Consider the following 22916-nt stretch of genomic DNA (forward strand, 5'->3'; position numbering starts at 1 on the left):
TCCAAATAAATAAAGATCTTCAGTTATCAAGAAAGAAAGTATTAACTGCAATAAACAAACTGTAACATGGGGTACAGCTGAGTAGTTGAGTGCTTATCTAGCATGCATTTCTGCATGATTCAATCCTAACACCACCCACACACATGCACACATAGAAACATGAGTACACATGCATGCACACACATATGAACACACACACTATGGTATGGGATTCTGTTGTGTCTCCAAAAATTATTTTATTATATCCTAAGTATTGTTTTGCATGGTTTAGACTAAAAATTTATAGCTAGAACTATTTTCTATACTGCTCATCCCGCCACAATGATTTGTAGCAGGCACAAATCAACTCTAATAAGCTTGTTAGGGAATCAGCCCAGGGCATTTTCGCATATAACCTGATGCAGGTCAGTGTGAGAGATGTGTTTTCCCATGTTAAGTGGTCAGTCCAGAGAGGTATTCTGTCTTCAAAACCTTCAGTGCATTAATTGCACGATGCCTGGCATTCAGCAGTAAGATGGACTATATTTCTTCCTCCAACAACGGTTTTCTGATATATTCTGACTCCCTAAATTGCTTAATTTAATAGAAGAAATATTCTCTTATTCCTCTTAAAGCATAAAATTAGCTTATATGAGGCTTGCCATTTTGTTCTCCTGGTGTTCTGGTTGGATCTCTGACTCTATGTATCCCTGAGCCAAGCCAAATCTTCCTGCCTTTTTTTGTGAGAGATGAGTTCAAGGTGTGACAAGTGCTTCAAATCACAATCAATGAATGTTCTAGGCAAGATGTTCTAGTCACACCAGGGGTGGGTGGTGATGTAGTGGGGTCACTCCAGGGTCACAGCTCATCACAGTCAGCTCACGGTGCCCAGAGCTCTAGTCCCTGCGCCTTCACACTTCCATGATGCACATTGGATAATGGCCCAGACAGTTGGAATGTAAGTAAGTAAACACTCACATTGGAGATGTACTTTAACTGTCAGAGTGAAAATTTTAATATGTGCATCTCGTCTACAGGTCTTTCTGCTTCAATCAACGCCATTCTCATGTCTGGAGTAAACCAAAGAGACATCACAGTGAAATCTCAGCTGTTGAAATTAGGGAAAAGAAAGCAGAGCACAAACCTCCTTTGTCCTCTGGAGAACTTGGGAGTGGGCTTACTTGGAAACCCGGGGAGCTGTCCTGCCATTCATGTGCCCCCAAGATCCCTTCCTGGTCCTGTGCCAGCAAGGGATGACTTGCTGGGAAAAACTCCAGGCAAAACAAGGGAAAGTCAATTCTGACTATCCCATTATTTACCCATAGTTTTTCTAAAATGCACTCTAGCGCTATAGACTGGCCATTGAGCGTGCTCTCGAGAGGACACGATAGTACACCAACAGGAGCAGAAACGGAGGTGGTAAAAATCTCCTTCACTCGTATTTGCCATTCAACTGTCTCTTGATACCAATCCAGATCCATCAGGGCCAGGCGACAGCACCAAGGACACCATTAGTGAAGATGTGAGAAAGCCATTGAGAGAACATTGTCCCTGTAGATCACTAGTGGTTGCTAATTCAGCACTATTGGAAAGATAAAATGATTACTATGCATAATAAGAATAATAATAAGAATTGTTATTTTGCATCATAATTATGCACTTACTATACATGAAAATATAAAATATGAGCCCCTAAATATCTGGTTATTCTCATAAAAATCTTAAAAAATGAAGGAGATACAATCACCTCAAGATTTGTAAAATACCATGTGCATGACATTTCTGAGGGGAGTTTCAGAGGTCTGGTCAGGGATGGGCAGCATCTGAGATCAATGAGGTGGACATCTGCCTCCCCATGCCAGGAAAATGTCAGAGCATTGAGAAAAATAAAGTGTCAATAAGAGACTTTGCCTCTTATTGACACTTATAACACTGTGTCCATAATGTCCAGTTTCAGTTTAAAGTCACTCATCTCACCAAGAGTTAGGCTCATCTCAACAGGAATTTTAAAAGGCAGTCAGTAAACGCTAACGTCAAGACCACAGAAATTATAACTATGTTTTTATTTTATTTTATTTTATTTTATTTAAGGAGAAAAGAAAAAAAGTGAAAGGGTACAAGTTATACAGATTTACAGAAGAAAAAAATGAACAGTAGGAAATCACTAGTTAATGGATTACATATTGCCATCTTAAAAATAATTGTTCAAGACCCAAAATTAAACCTTGTAGAGTGGACATTCCAACAATGATACTGCAAACAGTTCTGTTCAGTGATCCAATAAAACTCTGTAATATCATTTTCTATCTTATACACTTAAATATACATGCAGTTATATAGTTCAGAGCACTTTCTTTTCCTCTCTTTTGTACAATGACTATTACACATTTTGGGTTTCATTGCTCCCACGGTTTTTGTTTGCTTTTTTGAAAGAGAGTAAAACCAAATGAGACATAACGGGACAGAATCGGTCAAGTCAAAAGGGTGGACATAATAGATAATATAAAATCATAATACAAGGTGATCATCAATGGTTACCATAATGCCTCCCACTATCTCTAATAGAATTGCCTATATCATTATTTATAATACAATTGAACAAAATAGTAAAGAACAAAACCGACAAAACCAAAACATTGGAGACATTGTAGGTCTTCAAAATTAGATAAAAGTCAACGAGAATGGGCGTTATAATGAATCTCATTATCTTCTCAGCTGATGCCTAAACTTTTGAACCTGATACTATCCAGCAAAACAGAATACGGGAACATCAGTCAAAAACAAGATGGTGAGAGTAATACAGGGTTTCAAATCGAGATAATGGAAAGTCAAAGTGTGTTACTATATTATATCCTGCTATTTTTTCCCCTTTAATTAAACGGATAAAAATAAAAAAGTAAATAATGGAGTGGAGATTGAGAAAAAAGAGGGCATAACAGCAAAACAGCGCAGATCAAAACATAACCATTTAAGCAGAATAGTGTTTCACCACCAGATAATTCCGACCTAAAAGTAGTTACCATATTGACTCTTTCCTTGAAGTCCTTGAGTACAACTTCATATACTGTAGCATTAAGTATATCAAAACAATGTAAAACCATTTAAGAGAATGACAGCATTACAGAGTATTTAGAATCGACTAACAGAAAATGAACAATGGTTTCTGTATAATCTCCTTGTCTTTAAAAGGTTTTTGCTTATACTATCATACATAATAAAATCCAAAAAGATACAACCTGTTTAGACCATTGGAGACAGAAGAACAAAAGCTAGATGAGACTTCAAAACAAGATGATACTAAATCAGTATTACCTATTAAGATGTCATTTTCTCTAAAATAACTGTTCCTATCATCCAATCTTCTCTGTCTCATTTCTGTTGAGCTCTTTTTCTGTCAGTAGCTGTCAGTTTGACTTCTTCATTTTGTTCTCTGCTCCATTCGTTGTGGCCTCCCTGCCACCATTTCTGGGTTCTTTGTATTTTTCTTTTTTTAGAATATCCTGCAATACTTTCTGTAGGGTTGAATTGGTGGTGGCAAATTCCCCCAGTTGCTCTTTATCCTGAAAGTACCTTGTTTTTCCATCAATTTCCAGGGACAGTTGTGCAGGATATCTCAATCTTGGCTGGAGATTATTATCTTTCAAATTTGAATTATTTCCCCCCATGTTCTTCGTGATTTGATGGTTTGTGCAGAGAAATCTGCTGTAATTGTGATGGGTGTTCCCTTGTAAATGGTCTGTTTCTTGTCTCTGACAGCTTTTAATATTCTGTTCTTGTATTCAATTTCTGGAATTTTTATTATTATATGCCTGGGTGTTTCTCTGTTAGGGATGTAGGTAGCTGGGGTCCTGTATGCCTTGTACATCTGAGTATCTTTACCTTTTGCTAAATTAGGAAAATTCTCCTGGATTATTTCTGTGAGTAGCTTTTGTAGTTCACTTTTTTTTTTATTTAAGAGGAAAAAGAGAAAAACACAAAACAAACCAAAGCGGCATAAGGGTACACGCAATACAGAACTACAAAAACAAAACAAAACAAAACAACATAACAGTAAGAAATCACCTGCTAGTAGATTACACACTATCTTCTTGAAAATAGTTCCTCAAATCACAGTATCAAAGAACACAAGGTGGACATTCAAACAGGGAGACTGCAAACAGCTGTGTTCAATGTTCCAAAAACATTGATAAAGTCAGCTATTTAACACCCCCAAACACACTTGCTGTTATATCCGTTAGAGCTCTTTTTCTTTTTTTTTTCCCATCTCTTTTTTAAAACAAAATTTACACATCTTGGATTTTATTACTCCTTAGTGCTTATTACTTTCTTTGGGGGGGGGAAGAATACAGTCAAATATGGCAAAACAAAGCTGTCAGTCAATACCAAGGATAGACATAGCACATGGTGTAGAACAGAGTACAAGTTTATCAACAATGGTTATCAACGTTGTCCCTTGTTTCCTTAAAAAGAATTGTCTATCTCATTAGATATTATAAAGTTGGACAAAACAGTAGAGAACAAGACCAATAAAACTTAGGCATTGTAAACATTACAGGACTTCCAAAGAAGACAATAGTCAAACCAGAATGGGTATCTTAGTGAATCTTATTGTCTTCAAAGTAGTTGCCTATGTCTTCAAACTTGATACTATCATATAGAATGGAACAGAGTCTAATCAGTCAAAACAAGATCGTGGGAGTACTACAGGACTTCAAAACAAGTTAATAGGAAATCGAAAAGAGTTACTATTTATATATCCTAATTTTTTTGAATTTTTTCTTTAATTAAGACAAACATAAGAAATGACTAAATAATTTTTTTGAAACAATAAGGGGGAGATTGAGATAAAACAGGACATAACAATATAACAATAGAGGTCACAGCATGACTGTTTCAACAACCTAGTACTTCACCACCTTATAACCTGACTTAATAGTAGTTACCATAGTGTCTTTTTCCTTGAAATATTTGGATAAAACTTCATATACTCTAGCTTCAAATATTTTCATATCAAGAAGCCCAGAATAAAGCCTTTCTAATTAATGAGTGAAAACTTTATAAGGCTTCAAGGCCACCTAATGGGGAATCATGATTACCACATATTTTTATATATTTGAATCATTATTTACATTAGGGAAATTATTCGGTATTCACACATGCGAGATTGATTTATTTCACTAATGAGTATGGTCTCAAGCTGCGCCCATTTATTGATAAATATCTCAATGTGATCCTTCTTTATAGCTGAATAATACTCCATTGTATAGAAATACCACAACTTTTTTATCCATTCCTCAGTTGATGGGCACTTGGGTTGTTTCCAAGATCTGGCGATTACAAATTGTGCTGCTATAAACATAGGTACACATATATCACTGTGGTATGATGCTTTCAGTTCTTCTCGGAATATGCCTAGAAGTGGAATAGATGCAATAAATGGGATTTCCAGTCCCAACTTTTTGAGAAATCTCCAGACAGATCTCCACAAAGGCTGTACCAGTCTACACTGCCACCAGCAGTGCAGGAGAGTTCCTTTTTCCCCACAGCCTCTCCAGCATTTGTTGTCGGTTTTCTTGATCCTGGCCATTCTTTCAGGAGTGAGATGGTATCTCAGTGTGGTTTTAATTTGCATTTCTCTAATGACCAATGATGATGAGCATTTTTTCATGTATTTATTTGCCATTTGCATTTCTTCATCTGAGAATTGCATATTCATCTCAGATGCCCATTTTTGGATTGGATCTTTGAATTTCGGAGGTCTGAGTTTCTTTAATTCTTTATATGTTTTAGACAAGAGGCCCTTGTCTGAGAGAGAGTTCACTAAAATCTTTTCCCAGTTTGTGGGTTTTCTTTTCACTATGCTGGAGATTTCTTTTGACATGCAGAAACTTTTTAATAAGAAGTGGTCCCAGTTATTGATTCTGGGAAGTATTTCCCGTGCGGTTTGAGTCCTGTTCATGAATTTTTTACCTACTCCTATGTCTCCAAGGTTTCTACCTATTTTGTCTTCCAATAGATTTAGTGTTTCTATTTTAATATTCAGATCTTTGACCCATTTAGATTTTATTTTAGTACATGGTGATAGACATGGGTCTAGCTTTAGTTTTCGGCAAATGGAGAGCCAGTTTTTCCAGCACCATTTATTAAAGAGACTGTCGTTCTTCCAGTGAACCTGCTTGGCTCCTTTATCAAAAATAAGGTGGTTGAGTGTGTTCGTAGTTGTGGTTGTATCTTCTAATCTATTCCACTGATCTTCAGCTCTGTTTTGATTCCAATACCATGTTGATTTTACTACTGTTGCTTTGTAGTATAACTTCAAGTCAGGGATTGTGATGCCTCCTGCTTTGTCTTTGCTGCTTAGAATTGCCTTTGCGATTCTAGGTCTCTTCTGGTTCCAGATGAAATTTAGGAGTGATTTCTCTACATCTATAAGGTATGTTGATGGTATTTCTATTGGGATTGCATTGAATCTGTATAACAGTTTTGGGAGAATGGCCATTTTCACAATGTTTGTTCTTCCTATCCATGAGCAAGGGATGTCTTTCCATTTTCTGAGATCATCTTCAATTTCCTTATTCAGTGTATTATAATTTTCACTGTATAAGTCTTTCACTTCTTTCATAAGAGTAATTCCTAAATATTTCATTTTTTTGCTTGCTAATGTGAATAGTCCAGTTTCTGTTATTTCCCTCTCTGTAATTTTGTTGTTCATGTATAGGAATGCTATTGATTTCTGAGTATTGATTTTGTATCCAGCCACATTACTGAATTTATTTATTGTATCTAAGAGTATTTCAATGGAGTTTAGGGGGTCTTCTATGTAGAGTATCATGTCATCTGCAAACAATGATAATTTAACTTCTTCTTTTCCTATCTTTACCCCTTTTATTTCTCTTTCTTGCCTAATTGCTCTGGCTAGTACTTCCAGTACTATATTAAATAGGAGTGGTGATAAAGGACATCCTGTTCTTGTACCCGATTTTAAAGTAAAGGCTTTCAATTTTTGGCCATTTAGTATGATGCTGGCTGTTGGTTTGTCATAAATGGCCTTTATTATATTGAGGTAAAGACCATTTATTCCAATTTTCTGTAAAGTTCTTATCATGAATAAGTGTTGGACCTTATCGAAGGCTTTTTCTGCATCTATAGAGATGATCATGTGATTCTTATTTTTGGCTTTATTGATATGGTGGATTACATTTATTGATTTGCGTATGTTGAACCATCCTTGCATTCCTGGGATGAATCCCACTTGGTCATGGTGTATAATCTTCTTGATGATTTGCTGGATCCTATTTGCCAATATTTTATTGAGGATTTTTGCATCTGTGTTCATTAGGGAGATCGGTCTATAGTTCTCTTTTATAGTTGGGTCTTTCTCAGGTTTTGGTACTAGAGTAATATTTGCTTCCAGGAATGACTTGGGAAGGATTGCTTCCCTTTCAATTTCATTGAATAATTTGAGGAGTGTCGGCATTAGGTCTTCTTTATATTTCTTGTAGAATTCTGCAGTGAATCCATCTGGGCCTGGGCTCTTCTTGGTGGGCAAGGACCCAAATACATTTTCAAATTCATTAGCAGAGATTGGGTTATTCAACAGTTTTATATCCTCTTGATCTAGCTTTGGTACTTCATATGCTTCTAAGAATCTGTCTATTTGTTCTGTGTTATCAAACTTTTGAGAGTAGAGGTTTTCGAAATAGGTGTTGATGATCCTCTGTATTTCTATTGGGTCTGTAGTGATTTCTCCTTTTTCATTTCTTATTGCATGAATTTGAGCTTTTTCTTCCCTTTTTTAAATAAGGTTGGCTAGGGGCCTATCGATTTTATTTATTCTTTCAAAGAACCAACTCTTTGATTCGTTGATTCTTTGGATTGTTTTCTTAGTCTCTATTGCATTGATTTCTGCTCTGATTTTTATAATTTACTCTCTTCTTTTGGCTTGAGCTTGACTTGCTCTTCTTTTTCTAGCTGTTTGAGGAGTAGCATCAAGTTATTTATTTGTATTCGTTCTGTTTTCCTGATGTGGGTACTCAGTGCAATAAATTTTCCTCTCAGAACGGCTTTCATTGCATCCCACAGGTTCCGGTAAGTTGTATCTGAATTTTCATTTTCTTTTAGGTATTGTTTAATTTCTTCTTTAATTTCTTCTGTGACCCACTGATTACTCAAGAGTGTGTTATTTAGTTTCCATGTGTTTGCGGAATTTTTGCAGTATCCTTTGTCATTAATTTCTAATTTCAGAGCGCTATGATCCGATAATATGCAAGGGATGAATTCAACTCTTTTGCATTTGCTTAAATATGTTCTGTGAGCTAATATATGGTCTATTTTAGAAAATGATCCATGTACTGCTGAGAAGAATGTGTATTCTGATGTTGTTGGGTGGAACATTCTGTATTTGTCTATCAAACCCATTTGTTCACAGGTGTGATTCAGTTCTGTTATTTCTTTGCTCATTTTCTGTCTGGTTGATCTGTCCCTTGGTGTGAGTGGTGTATTAAGGTCTCCTGTTACAATTTTGTTACTGATAATTCGAGTTTTCATTTCTGTTAATAATTGTTTTATATAACTGGGTGCTCTGGAGTTTGGTGCGTATATATTTAAGATAGTTATCTCTTCCTCTTGGAGTTTTCCCCTTACGAGTATGTAGTGACCTTCTTTGTCCTTTATGGTCATTGTTGGTTTAAAGTTCACGTTGTCTGCACACAGAATGGCTACTCCTGCCTTTTTTTGGATTCCTGCTGCATGAAGAATTGTTTTCCATCCTTTGACTTTCAGTCTGTGAGTATCTTTCTGGGTTAGATGAGTTTCCTGTAAACAGCATATGGTTGGATTTTGTTTCTTGATTCATTCTGCTAGTCTGTTTCTTTTGATTGGTGCATTGAGACCATTTACATTAATGGTTATTACTGTTAAATGCTGGTTAATTGTAGGAATGTTATCTCTCTGCTGTTGCATCTTTATCTTTCTGTTCTGTTTAATTATTTGCTTTGCTTAGTGGTTTTTTCCTTTGTGTATCTAAACTGTCTTTCAATATTTTTTGCAGGGTTGGTTTGGTGTTCATGAAGTTCTTCAGCTGTTCTTTGTCATGGAAGTATCGAATTGCACCATCTATTTGGAATGATAGTTTTGCAGGATATATCAGTCTTGGTTGGAAATCATTTTGCTTTAGGATCTGGAATACTTCACTCCATGCTCTTCTTGACTTTATCTTTTGTGCTGAGAAGTCTGCTGTGATTCTGATAGGTTTTTCTTTATAAGTGATCTGTCTTTTCTCTCTGACAGCTTTTAATAATCTATTCTTGTGTTGGATTTCTGGGATGGTGATTATTATATGTCTGGGTGTAGTTTTATTTTGGTTATGACTGTTTGGAGTTCTATATGCTTCACTGATCCTGATGTCAGTTTCTGATCTCATGCTTGGGAAATTTTCAGCTATTGCTTCTCTAAATATGCTCCTGACATCCTTCATGTTGTCTCCCTCTCTTTCATTAATCCCTATCATTCTTATGTTATTCTTCTTTGCATCGTCTTGCAGTTGTTGAATTGTTGTTTCCTGATTCCTTGTTATTTTCAAAAGATCTTTCCTTTCCTGTTCACTAGCTGCAATCCTGTCTTCAAGGTCTGAAATTCTATCTTCACTTTCATTAAGGCGGTTTTTACAACTTTCAGTGGAGTTTTTTTATTTCCTGTATATCTCTGTGCATCTGCATTATGTATTCTGTTTGTTTCTTATATTGCTCATCTAGGGATTCTATCTTTTTGTTTAGTTCCTCCAATTTTTTATCTGTGTTTTCTTTAGATATATTTAGAATCTCTTTCATTTCTTTTATCATTTCTTCTTTTATCTGGGAGATTATTTTGAGTTTGAATTTCTTTAAAGCTTCCTGGAGTTGCTTGTCAATTTCAGTGGCTATTGTGTCCGATATATGAGGTGGATGGGATATATTTTCTTCTATATACATCGCTCCTAGGGTTTCTTGAGATGGGCTGGAGGTTTGAGGTTGTAATTTGGTCTTTCGTTTTGTCATTTTCCTATATTTCTGTGTTTCAAGTGTTATTTGAAAGCTTCCTCAGGATCTGTTGAAAATCCCCTTCTATGTTTGGAGCTACTGAGACTCTGGCACCGCGCTACCCCTAGCCATTAGGCCTACAGAACCAGTCGCCCTCCTCTGCCTGCTCAGAACTCCACAGTTCCAGACAAGCCTGGTCTCAGGGACACTGTGCGCCCACCTGCCCCTTGGAAGCTCCACAGTTCTTCAATCGCAGCCGGGTTAGGGTACTCACCACAGGCCGCAGTGCTTCAGGAACCTGTGGACCCTCCCTGGTTGCAGAGATATCCACAGTCCTCCAGACACATGGAGAGGCCAATGCAGGCACCCCAAATCTGCCCAGCTCCTCCTCTGCAGACCAATGGCCAGGCGCGGCAGCTAAACAGGCTGGGCTAGGCTGGTAGTGTGGGCCAGCCCACCTATCGGGAGCTCAGCAGGTCTCCAAGTGAAGCCTCAAACCCACCTCTCCCCTTCACTGCACCTGGAAGCCTGAGGGAACTCCAGCAGTCTGGGTGCAGATATCCAGAGTCCTCCAGACACGCAGAGAGGCCGGTGAGGGCACCCCAGATCTGCCCAGCTCCTCCTCTGCAGGCCTATGGCCAGGCGCGGCAGCTAAACAGGCTGGACTATGCTGGTAGTGTGGGCCAGCCCACCTATGGGGAGCTCAGCAGGTCTCCAAGTGAAGCCGGGAATGGGGAGGCTGATGTGGAAGCCTCAAACCCACCTCCCTCCTTCACTGCACCTGGAAGCCTGAGGGAACTCCAGCAGTCTGGGCGCAGATATCCAGAGTCCTCCAGACACGCAGAGAGGCCGGTGAGGGCACCCCAGATCTGCCCAGCTCCTCCTCTGCAGACCAATGGCCAGGCACGGGAGCTAAACGGGCTGGGCTAGGCTGGTAGTGTGGGCCAGCCCACCTATGGGGAGCTCAGCAGGTCTCCAAGTGAAGCCGGGAATGGGGAGGCTGATGTGGAAGCCTCAAACCCAGCTCTCCCCTTCACTGCACCTGGAAGCCTGAGGGAACTCCAGCAGTCTGGGCACAGATATCCAGAGTCCTCCAGACACGCAGAGAGGCCGGTGAGGGCACCCCAGATCTGCCCAGCTCCTCCTCTCTGTAGTTCACTTGTTTGTGTCCCTACTTCTTCTTTTATGTTCTTAATCCTTAAGTTATGGCTCCTCTTATCATCTTCTTGTCTTTGTATTATTGCTGTTTGTTTCTTTGTTATTTTTAAGAAGTTTTTCATTTCATTCTCCCATATTACAAGTCTGCCCTCCAGCTCAGATAATCTCTCCTTAGTTTCTTTCAAGCTGTTATGCCAGTCTTGGATAGACTTCTTAATTTCTTGATAGTCCTTTCGAACCTGCTTCACATACTCGATGCTTTCTCTGTTTTCTGCATCAAACAATTCTCCCCTCTTTTTCTGTTCTTCCATTCCACCATCTGTTTTTTCCTGGGTGGTGCTTAGCATTTCTCTAACTATTCTGCATACTTCTAGCTTCAGGTCATTGATAACTTCATTCCTGAATTGGTCTATGAGGCTCTCTATATGGTGCTTAATGTCTATTGATGCGGTGTCTGCTATTGCCTGTTTCTTAGAATTGGGGGCCGAGGAGCCTTTCTTGTTGCTTCCCTTCCCCATTTTCTCCGTTCCTTATAAAATGCAAGCTTACATAGGAGGCCCAGCTTCCCTGCCTGTCAGCCACAGCCTGATCAAATTGCGCTGGCTAGGTGTTCCCGCCCACCACTGCGCACCAGGGAGTTATGGACTAGGCAGCCTAAGCAGGAGTCACCCCTCTGGGCCACTGTCAGGCTCTGGGATCTGGGTTAGGCCAGCCTACCAAGGCCACCCGCAGCGTCACGCAGGCCAGGCACTTTTCACCAATCCCGTCCGAGAGGGGAATGTGTGGCTGGAGTTGCCACCGCGCCCTGCTCTTACAGGACTGCCCGAGCCCAGAAAGTCCTCCGCTGGAGTCAAACTGTGGTGGAGTGTCAGTTTCTCTCACTCACCTCACCACCAACCAGTGTATACCTCCCTGTCCGTCCTGTTTTCAACTCCATTCGCAGACTCCCGTTCACAGAGCTTCTGTGCGTCTCTCCTTGCCGAGCCACTGTGGAGTCAGCCAGCCGCTGAGCAGCAGGAAATCCAAACCGCGGTTTCCAATGGCACGGGATCCAGCCTCCACACCGAGACTTTTCTGTTCCTATTTTAGCGCTAGGACTGCATTCCAAGTTGGATTCTCTCACCCCAGTTTGTTCCTGAGTCAGCAGAGCATATCTCTACCGGCTCATGTCTCTTTAGTCCGCATCATTCCTGATTTCTGAGCCAAGGCTTTCAGAGAGCCTCCGGTAGTTGCTGTTAACTATCTGCCATGTTCTCCCGGAAGTCTTATAACTATGTTCCAAAGGGTTAAAAGCACTAGTCATAAAAATAGTTTAATGAGTTACACACAGGATAAAACAAGTTTTTAAAATATTTGCTAAACAAAAGGTAGTTTTAAAAGTTTCTGGCAAGAAATAAAAGATAGAAGATGAAAATAAAGATTAAAGAATCTAATGACAGGAATTTTAGAAACTCAACAATGGTTCAAAATCCAAATGGAACAGCAGAGAGTAAAATCAATGAACTGCAAAGTATAGCAAAGTACACAACCCAGTATGAGCAGTAGAAACATACCAGACTGCAAAAAGTTAAATAGAGCCTCCTGGATATTTGGAACAATAATCAAACATCTAATGTTCATTTCACTGATCTAGATAAAAGGAAGAACTGGGCAGAGATATTTCAACATCTGCCAAATGATGCAATCTATATATTCAGAAAGGTAGATAAACTCAAATTGCAATAAATTAAAAAGTCCAATCCAAGACACTTTGTCATCAGACATCTGCTAACTGAATACAAATAAAAAGTTTGAAAGTCCCAAGGGAAAAACAATGTGCGAAAATAAATCATTTAAATCCAGTTGCATTGCCCATCAGACACTGTGGAAGCCAGAAACAATCAGCACAATCATTTTTAAGTGTTAAAGAAAAGACATGTCAAAATGTGGATTTCCGGATCCAGAATCCTCCATCCAGTGGACATATCCATCGGGACTGATGGGGAAGTAAGACATTCTCAGATGAAGGAAGAGAAAACATGTGTCCCCATCACACTTAGCCTGAAAGATGAGCAAGTCCTTCAAATAGAAAGGATTTGTTATCCAGTGCAATCCCTGGAAATGCCATAAAAGAGATCCACCCATCCACACTGCAGGTGACAGGAAATCTAAAAACATGTTAAGAAACACACCTGGAAACAGGGGAAATCAAGCAGGGAAGAAACAAACAGAGAAAAGCAGACATAGCAAAGTGAAATGCAGACTTAAGCTCTAAGACACCACAAATTACATAATCACTTTGAATTGAATTCCTCTAGAGGCATCAATTGAAAACATTAATAAAGTAATTTAAAAACATAAAAACAGATTAGTAATGAGAATGAGAATGGCTAGCAAAAGGCCTCCTATTGTTAACTTAGAATCACTTCCCCCTTAGAATCCGGGATAAAGCTCAGTGAGACAGTGCCCGCCTGGCAAGCACAAGGTCCTGAGTTTGATTCCCGGTACTATAAAGCAAACCCACAACAAAACACTTGACTCAGTCAATATATTGACTTAATTCATCTGTGTCAACTCTGCAAAGTCTAGTGGCCTCTTTTTTCTTTTCAGAAATAGATGGTGATACAGAAATGCAAGGCAGTGTTTATGTCCAGAACAAAGTTGAAGGGAACACACAGCCCACCACCAAACTTGCTATAAAGTGTTAGGAAACAAGTCTGTGGTTCTCCCATAAAGATGTCTAAATCATTGAGAGACAACTTTACATCTTTACCAATAAAGTTATAAGGTAGATAACTTGGAAAATAGTTTTCAACTAATGATTGAATGGTGTATTCCATTCCATACCCCTATTCCATTCTCTTTTTAAAAATTAAATAAATTGATCAATTTTTTAAATGTAGGAACTAAATAATGAAACTTTTAGGAGAAAGAAATCTGAAGATCTGTGTGTGACCTTGGATAAAGAAACTTCTTAAATAAAACACTAACCAAGCAGTAATAAAGGGTAACAGGTACGATAAACTTCATCAAATTAAAAATAATTAGTTCAAAAGGACCTTATTTAGAAAGTGAAGAGAATTTATAATATTTGAGAAATTACTTCTAGCCCAGGACTCTAATAAGAAACTTATCAAAGTAAGAATATTCTAGGCCCTGGTGCCCCACACAGATATAATTTTCCCTCACATCCCACAGTGGTTCTTTATCCCTGTGAACAGAAGCCATCCCCATCCTGCATTCCCTCCCACCTACGTCCACCATCATGGAGTCCATGCCTGGTCATTGTTACTCAACAACTCCAAGTCCGTTTTGTGTTTTATTTCCCCTTGGCAGTAGGCAGCCGATGTGCTGATCAACTGACTGACCTGATTGTGCAAGAAGTCAAAATCCTGGGAAGAAAGTAAGCCCTGAGAGCTGGTGGCTTCAGGAAGAAATAATCCTGGACATGCCCACCAGTGGACGTGTCTATTTTAAACTACAAAATCAGTGTGGAGTTTTCTTCCTGAGTGGCTATGCCACAGCAGACAGAGTTGGAGAGGAAATCCAGTGTAGAAGCTGCCATACTGCCAAAGAGAATTTAATTGGGCTCCATTTTGGAAAGAAGGTAAAACTGAGCTGCACAAAAATTACAGAACAGTTCCACATTTGTTTTCCAGGGTTCACGTTCCACAGAGACTGGGTAAGAGATAGCTACAGGAGATAGCTATGGAGAGGCTGTAGGTAGAGGGAGTCTCCTTGAGAAGTTTAAACAGAGACTGGGAGGGACATGGATGATGGGCCTGTTGAATGTGGCTTTTAGAGGTGGCTAAATCTGAACGTGCTGGGTTTAAGTCCAACAGTCTGCATGAACTCCAGCCCACTGCTAGACAAATGAGACTGGTGGCCTCATTACTTTCTTCATCAGACTAAGCGTGCAAAGACACATGAGTCTTGCACTCTTGCCATACCCCGTGGTGCATGAACAGATGGTGTTTTGGAGTAGAGGGGTGCCTCGAACCCACAGGCCATAAATCTAGACAGAGAATATCATGACTCTTTCAGTTTTCCTCCTTTTGGGGCAATTTTTCCTTCTTAGTTTTTAATTTATTTTGGTTTTTTTTTTTTTTTTGGTCCTTTCCTGTTACTTTTACCTAATACCATTAAGTTCCTTTTACTCATCAGTAGGATCCTTTTTCTCAAGTTTGTCTCTTCCTTCTCATCTCCTACTGATTAATTTTTCAAATTCTATGTTTTTATTATCTGATTCCTCATTCCCTTTACTCTTACCAATAACCATTCAGCTTTATGAATACTTAGACAGTTAACTCTGTGATATTACTGTCTAATACTGTTCTATAGCTAGGGAAGGTTTAGTTGTTGCATTTACATGATGCTTACTGTAAGTCAATACTTGGTTTGTATTAAGTTTAGACTTATTATTATAGATCTCTTTATGGCATGGGTGTATAATACTAGCTTTTAGGGTATGCCATTGTCCAATTTATCTTTGACACGGTTACTGTTGTTGATTTTATTGTTACTGTAATGTAGCATTTTTATTGCCACTAACTGTATGCCAACATCTGATTGCTTTTGTATCATTAACCATACTGAAGCCCATTCCTAGAGAACAGGATGCCAGGTCTAGTTCTGCAGCCTCCCTCCCAAATAGAGACACTATTTGTACTTATTGCAGAGGGAAAAGCTTATAGTTAGTCATGCCCGGGGTGTATAACCGAAGAGGAGATAGCAACGAAACATGTACCTAATCTGAAATAAATTTTGCCACTGTAATAACCCTTCAGATATATCACAAAACAAACAAAATTCAATAAAACATGAGATGACAAAACAAAATACTTTGGTACTTCAATTCATGAATACAATACCTTGCATGTTCTGGCTGTTTTTGTGTTTGTGTAAGAGAGATGCCCCAGGTGTGTTTGTCACATGATGCAGAATTCATAAACAAAAACAAAATTCTGCCATATTCTTCTGTTTGCAGACCAAATCATTCACACACAAAATTGTTTGTAAACCAATGTCCCACTGTGCCTTTGAAAACCAACAACTTCCCCAAAGTTTCACTATGGGGCACCAAAGGGAAGGAAATCAAAAGCCACATGGCAGAATTACTCAAAACAATAACAGAGAATTTAAAAAAGATAAATAAAGTGTTTGGTGAAATTATAACTAATTAGAGAATAGATATAATAACAAAATGATCAGCAAGATTAGAAAAGACACTAATAAAAAGTCAACTGTGTTAAAAAAATATAAAATATGAAAGAGTTTAGTAAAGAGCAAGAGTCTGTGAAAAGTTACCAGACAGAAATTCAAAAGATTAAAAATTCTTTTGAAAATATGAGAGTGAAGTATCAGAAGTAGAAGACAGGGCTGCTGTTAGAGATTGATTATTCAGATATACCCTAAAAACAATGAAAGAACACAAGAAATAGATCCAACATCTGATGGATGATGTAAAGAAGAGTAACGTAAAATTTATCAAAATTGATGAAAAATCATAAGACAGCACAAATGGCCTAAAAAGTCTGCCTACATCAATAGTACAAGAAAATGTTCCAAATATAGGGAAAAAATTTAACATACAAAACGATGAGTCATCTAGAAACCCAAATAACCATTAATAAAGGGCTTCATGATACATCATAGTAAAAAATCTCAGTCCAATAAAATGACCAAAGCTTAAAAGCAAAAATTTATTCATGAAGGTGCATTCATGAAATGACAGAAGACTTTTCAACACAAACGTGAAAAACCAAAAGAGCCTGGAGTAAAGCATTTGAAGGCCCTAAAGTAAACAACTTCCAGCCCAGACTGATGTACTGTGCAAGGCCATCAAAATTGCCATGGAAAATAAGATATGTCCCTGACACCTTAAGAAATTCATGACCACCAAGCCAGTACTCCACAAATCTCAGGATGTCTTAGGACAATGAATCAAAAATGCTAACAAGAAAAACACATGAGATTAAATGAATAGTTAAGGAGAAGAGGAGGAAAAGAAGAAATGATGAATGGAGAAATAATGCGACAACATGAATAAGTCAGTGCTTCTCAGTAACAGCTCTCAGTGTCAGTAGCCTCAGTTCCACAATGAAAAGACCTACATTATAAGAATCCAGCAAGAAAGAACGTCTAAAAATATGCTGTATAAAATAACACATTTTAACAAACATATGAGCTCATAGCCTGAATATCAAAGGATGGAAAACAGCATACCAATACTGACATCACTCCAAAGAGTAAAACTAGAAACTCGATTTCACCTGGCTATTTCCTTTCTAGATATCTCCTCCAAATAGTTAAAGATGCAATATCACCATGATCCATGCATTCCCATGATGACAGTGGCATAATTCATGATAGCTAAATCCTGGAAGTGACCTGTGTGTTCATCAGCAGGTGAATGTGATTCAGCCTATCATGGTTTCCTGATAGACACAGTCCAGAGTCTTGTGCACAGTGAGCCTTACAAGTGTACACACTATGGGAAATAGAAACAGTTGTACTTATACTTATTTATGTTAGTTGGGAAGCTGTGCTCAGCGTCCCAGCAGTGATAGAAAGACAGCAAGAGCAGGGAAAGAAGTGGTCAGAAAGTAGAAAAAAGGTAATTCAGGTTTACATTGTAAAAGCTTTGCACCCATTTCGAGTCCCTCTCATTAAGTTTCTGTGGATATGATTGACATAAGTGATTGGCAGGGTGCTGGTCACTCCAGGGTATCCAGTACACACGCACATTTCACTCTGTTTTATGCATGATGTTCACACCCTATATACGGAGTGTTAACGAATTTTGATTTCAATCAGGAAAATGAAAAATAGCAAATATTGGTGGGAATTAGATAATCTTAACCATTTCTACAGTGCTAGACAGGTATGGTGTAGGTACTTTGCAACACTCTTTCATGATACTGAAGACAGTTAACATGCCACTAACAGCTGCTCAACTCCTAGGTTTAGTTCCAAGATAAGTGAAAACCCGTAGGCACCTGGATACCTGTTCGTGGATCCTGATATCAGCACTGTGAATGATGTTCAGTGTGGAAGCAGCCTGAGTGTCACCAAATGCAGGAAAGGATAAACCAAGAAGGTACGGCTATGCAGTGCAACATTATCACAAAAGGAAAAAGGGAACTGTGCCTGCTGCCACTGCAGCACACTTTGAAAACATTTTGTTAGTGTGGGAGAACCCAACAACACTGATCATGTATAATATAATTCTTTTATATGGACAGAGATCCATAGACAGAAAACTGATGAGCGGTTGGTAGCACATGGAAGAAAAAAAAACTTGTACGGGTTACTTAGCGAATGCAGAGTGTACTGGAGTGAAAAAATATTCTGGCAAGCAGAGATAGGCGGCTGCACATCACCTAATGTGCTAAATGGCACTGATATATATATATATATATATATATATATATATATATATATATATACATACACACACACACACACACAAACACTTAAAATGGTTAAGTATGATTCTGGAGATTCTCACCTGCATAAAAGTTACCGAATAATTTCATAAGCAACAAATTTTATTAACCACTTAATATATGTTGGAAGTTGCACCACCATGTAGATGCTCTGAGTAAAAAGACAATGAATAAAACATACCACTGAAGGAAAAATGAGATGGTACACAGAAGTGAGTGGTGGTGAGGGTGAGCTTTAAAATTTTTATTTTAGCAAATGTAGCCAAGTACAAAAGGCCATATATTGTATGAAGATGTTTATGTGAAATATCCAGACGAAGCAAACCGGTGATGACAGGAAATGGTTAGTGGCTGTCAGGGGCTGCAAAAAGGGGACAATAAGGCAGGACTGTCCATGGGTTTCAGCTCTCTGTTCTGGTTGATTAAAATATTCTGGAGATAGTGGGGATTGTTGCCCAACTTTGTGGGTATATCCAAAACCACGGGGTTATACATTCAGTTTTTAAGCAATGAGTTTCTACATTTTTTTGTCTGTGTGTTATATTTTATTTTTAACACCTGATACCTGTACGTATTTATGAAGCATGGTGTGATGCGTGGATACCTGCATGTTATATGGTAAAATGAAGGTGACTGGCACATTCATCTCCCAAATTTAGTTTCTTTATGGTGAAATAGAGTTTTTACTTCTAGCTTTTTCAAAACACAGAATACATTCTATTTGCAGTAAGATTTGGATCTGTTGTCTACTGTGGCTTTGTATCTGTTGACCAGATTGTGGTCCTATTGTGGACCTATTGTGCCCCCTGCCTTCTCTTGCCTCTGCTAATCATGATTGCGCTCTCCACTTCCGTGAGGTCAAAGCTTTAGGAAATTACATATGAGAGAGACCATGTGGCACCTGTCCCTCTTCATTGGACTTATTATGCTTCATATCATGTTCTCGAGGTGCAACCATATTGTTTCATGTGACTAATATTTCACCACTTTCAATGTTGGAGTGATCTGTCTGTCAATCATCTGCCTACGTATTATCTATCTATCAATTTATCTATCTATCATCTATCTATCTATCTATCTATCACATTTTTTCCTGATGATGGGAACAGCTTGATTCTAAATCTTCACCACGTATTACAGATCAGCTGAGTTAAGTGCTTTGGAAGTTGACTGATTAGTTGGTGACAGGACCAGGCTTAGAACTCAGTACTTGTCCAGGGCAAACTGATGCAGTCTCCACCATTGATTCCTTTGTATCCAATTACCATGGTCATTTGTTCCAGTAGTCATCTCTGTCTCTCTGTCTGTCTCTGTCTCTGTCGGTCTGTCTGTCTCTCTCTCTCTCTCTCTCTCTCTCTCTCTCTCTCTCTCTCTCACACACACACACACACACAATCTGAGAAGCAATCTCTTTGCCCATTTCCTCCTTGACCTTGAGAAGATCTTCATACAATGTCACAGCCAGGTACTGGAAATCCAATCATGACACATACCTGACCTTTAGACACCTTGGTTACATTTTCCTTGTCAATAAGTTGAAATCTGAACTTTGTAATATGATGCTCAAGCCCTGGTATGATACAATCATGATGCAGAGAGCATTTTATAAAATTTTGTGATTGCGTTAATAAGAAAACAATATAAAACTAGTGGCAATCTTTTTAAAGGCATTTCCTATGGATATAAAATAGAAACAGGACTCAAAGAACACAAAGGTTAAGGACTGAATAATATAATGTTAGTGTAAGGAAGATAACTTAATAGTTGACAACATAAATCCACCAGCAAAAATGACTAATTTGCTTAAATTGTGTTGTTTTATCAAAGTAACTCTATAGCATAATTTCAGTATGGGATTGTGATGCCCCTGACTTTCCATTGTTTCCCAAAACTGCCTTTTCTGTTCTACTACCTGATGAATTTTAGGATTGTTTTCTCTAATTATGTGAGATATGCTGTGGAATTCTGAATGGAATTGCATTAAATCTATTTAACAACAGTGGAAATATAGCCTTTATCACACTATTGGTTCTTCCTTTCCAAGAACAAATAATATCATCCATTTTCTGATATTTTCCTCAAGGTCCTTTTTCAGAGTACTGCAATTTTCAATGCAGAGTTCTTTAACAATCTTGGTTAGACTGATTCCTAGATATTTCATTTTATTACATGCTATTGTACAGAGAAGTGTCACCCTAATTTCTCTTTCATTTAATGAGTTATTAATGTACATGTAGAGGAAGGCTAATTTAAATGTTGGTTTCAGGGGAAATAACTGAGTAGTTCACAACATACCTCCACCATGAAAAATGCTTACTTTGCTTAACTTATTTTTATTAGCAATACAGTGGGTAAGAGAATAACTTAGACTCTATCATCTCTGCTCCTTAGAAGTGGGAATAAACCCTGCTCTTCCCAGTTGCACTCACACGTTCAGTAGTAACAGATTTAGGAAAGGAACTGATGCTAAGGGTGCATGCTTTGGAAGGCTCCAAGGGAAAGACAGGATTTGAATATATAAGAGTATTGCTCAGATTTCAGAGGCAATGGTCATGTCCTCTCCTTGGAAGGTTGGTAAGGGCCCCAGAGAGCTTTGGTCCTTTGCAGCATGGATGTCAGGCACATAACTGTAGCAAGCTAAGTGACTTAGCTGCAACACAGAACACGTGTGATGTAATTTGTATGTCCAGATGCCACAACCACTGTTCCCCGGGGCATGAGGGTAGCCCCAAGCCACAATGCAACTTGTAGCTTCAGAGTTATTTGGGTAGCATCTGGCATGCATAGTTCGTACTTCCATGGACCTATGTCTATGGCTAGAGCAAAGTGAAACGGAAAGAAATGTAAATATAGTTAAGCAATTCCACAAAATTTATATCAAATGGATGAATAAACACTTACCCAAGGATTTTGCAATTGAAATCTGGAGTCAAGTGTGTAGTGTTGAAGGAGAAGGCAGATAGTCACACAGAGTGCAGTGTAGCCACAGGAAAGAAGACATTGCCATTTTCCCGGGATATGACCTGGAGGCCAAGGGAGCGCTGCTCAGATTGCTTGCAGTGATATGATTTGGGCATTTATTAAAATGGGGACAAATGGCTTTGTGACACCTCAACTCCAATGCCGTGTCATTTATTATGTTGACATTTTCATTCTGCACATTGTCTCTCTCAGTGCCTGGTGCACCTGCTTGTTGCGTAGGGTGTAGATGACGGGGTTCAGCAGTGGGGTCACCACCGTGTTTACCAGAGCAGCCTCTCGGTTGGAGTCCAGCCTGCTGGTTTGCTTTGGCTTCACATAGATGAAAATGCAGCTGCTGTACATCAGAGAGAGGACAATGAGGTGAGAGGAACAGGTGGAGAAGGCTTTCTTCCGCTCATGGGCTGAAGGCAGTCGCAGGATTGTCACCACTATGTTGCTGTAGGCGATGATGGTTACCAGGAGGGATGCAACCAGGATGAGCAGAGCTAAGCCAAAGGCCAGCATTTCAGTAGATCTGGTGTTTGAACAAGAGAGATGGATGAGAGAGCCGAGGTCACAGAAGAAGTGAGGGATGACATTGGGGCCACAGAAGGACAACCGGGAAACCTTCACTATGAACCCTGTGATGAGTGCAAAGCCCACTGCAAGGGAGGCGGTGATGAGGAGGGAGCAGGTCCTGAGGTTCATGATGGTGGGGTAGCGCAGAGGCATGCAGATGGCCATGTAGCGGTCCACTGACATCACCGCGATGAGGAAGAAGCCTGTGGCTCCCACAGAGACAAAGACAAAGGCTTGTATGAGACAGGCTGCAAAGGAAATCCTTTGCCTGCCTGAAAGGAAGATGGCCAGCAACTTGGGAATGACAGCACTAGTGAAGCAGCACTCAAGAAAGGAGAAGGTGCTGAGGAGGAAGTACATGGGCGTCTGGAGGCGAAGAGCAACACAGGTGATGGTGATGATGAGAGCATTCCCTGCCATGGAGGCCAGGTAGGCCAGCAGGTGCACTGCGAAGAGGACCTTCCCCAGGTGCTGGACTGCTGGGAAGCCCTCCAGGGTGAACTCCCAGACAGTTGTGCTATTCTCCATTTGCACAGGAATCTCCTTCCCACCCGTCTCAACCTATAAGAAAGAGAGCACAGACAGCAGGCCGTTTGTGGGGAGCACAGATCAAGTCATCTCGTGGCCTGACAAGAAGGCTGCGCAGAACAACCTTGCCGACAGGGCTGGGGTCAGAGGATGTCAGCCCCACTCCAGCACACTCCCAATAGTGGGGCTGTCACTGGAAACATGGTGACGCTCTGTGAACTCCACAGCACCTCCTGTAAAGTGAAGAGGATGAGAGTACCTGCATGCT

General features: G+C 39.4%; 1 protein-coding gene across 1 annotated transcript; it reads right to left on the bottom strand.

The window, feature by feature from the left end:
* Window positions 1-21110: 21110 nt before the first annotated feature.
* Window positions 21111-22660, bottom strand: LOC100735901 (olfactory receptor 6C75-like). Its single transcript, XM_013148541.2, has 2 exons — window positions 21726-22660; window positions 21111-21396 (listed from the first exon to the last, which is right to left on the bottom strand). Exons 1-2 carry the CDS (start codon window positions 22646-22648, stop codon window positions 21111-21113), a joined length of 1209 nt encoding a protein of 402 aa, XP_013003995.1. The 5' UTR covers window positions 22649-22660.
* Window positions 22661-22916: the final 256 nt, after the last annotated feature.

The sequence above is a fragment of the Cavia porcellus genome, unplaced genomic scaffold (assembly GCF_034190915.1).
Source record: "Cavia porcellus strain 051 isolate PalLab524CR breed Dunkin Hartley unplaced genomic scaffold, mCavPor4.1 scaffold_23, whole genome shotgun sequence".
NCBI classification, from domain to species: domain Eukaryota; kingdom Metazoa; phylum Chordata; class Mammalia; order Rodentia; family Caviidae; genus Cavia; species Cavia porcellus.

What these genes read in the sequence shown, in the direction of transcription:
- LOC100735901 (XM_013148541.2), bottom strand. Translation starts at nt 22,648, where the DNA reads ATGGAGAATAGCACAACTGTCTGGGAGTTCACCCTGGAGGGCTTCCCA. An exon ending in ACAATGTGCAGAATGAAAAT is followed by an intron (nt 21,397 to 21,725) that starts GTCAACATAATA and finishes ACTTTGCTCTAG; the next exon opens with CCATAGACATAGGTCCATGG.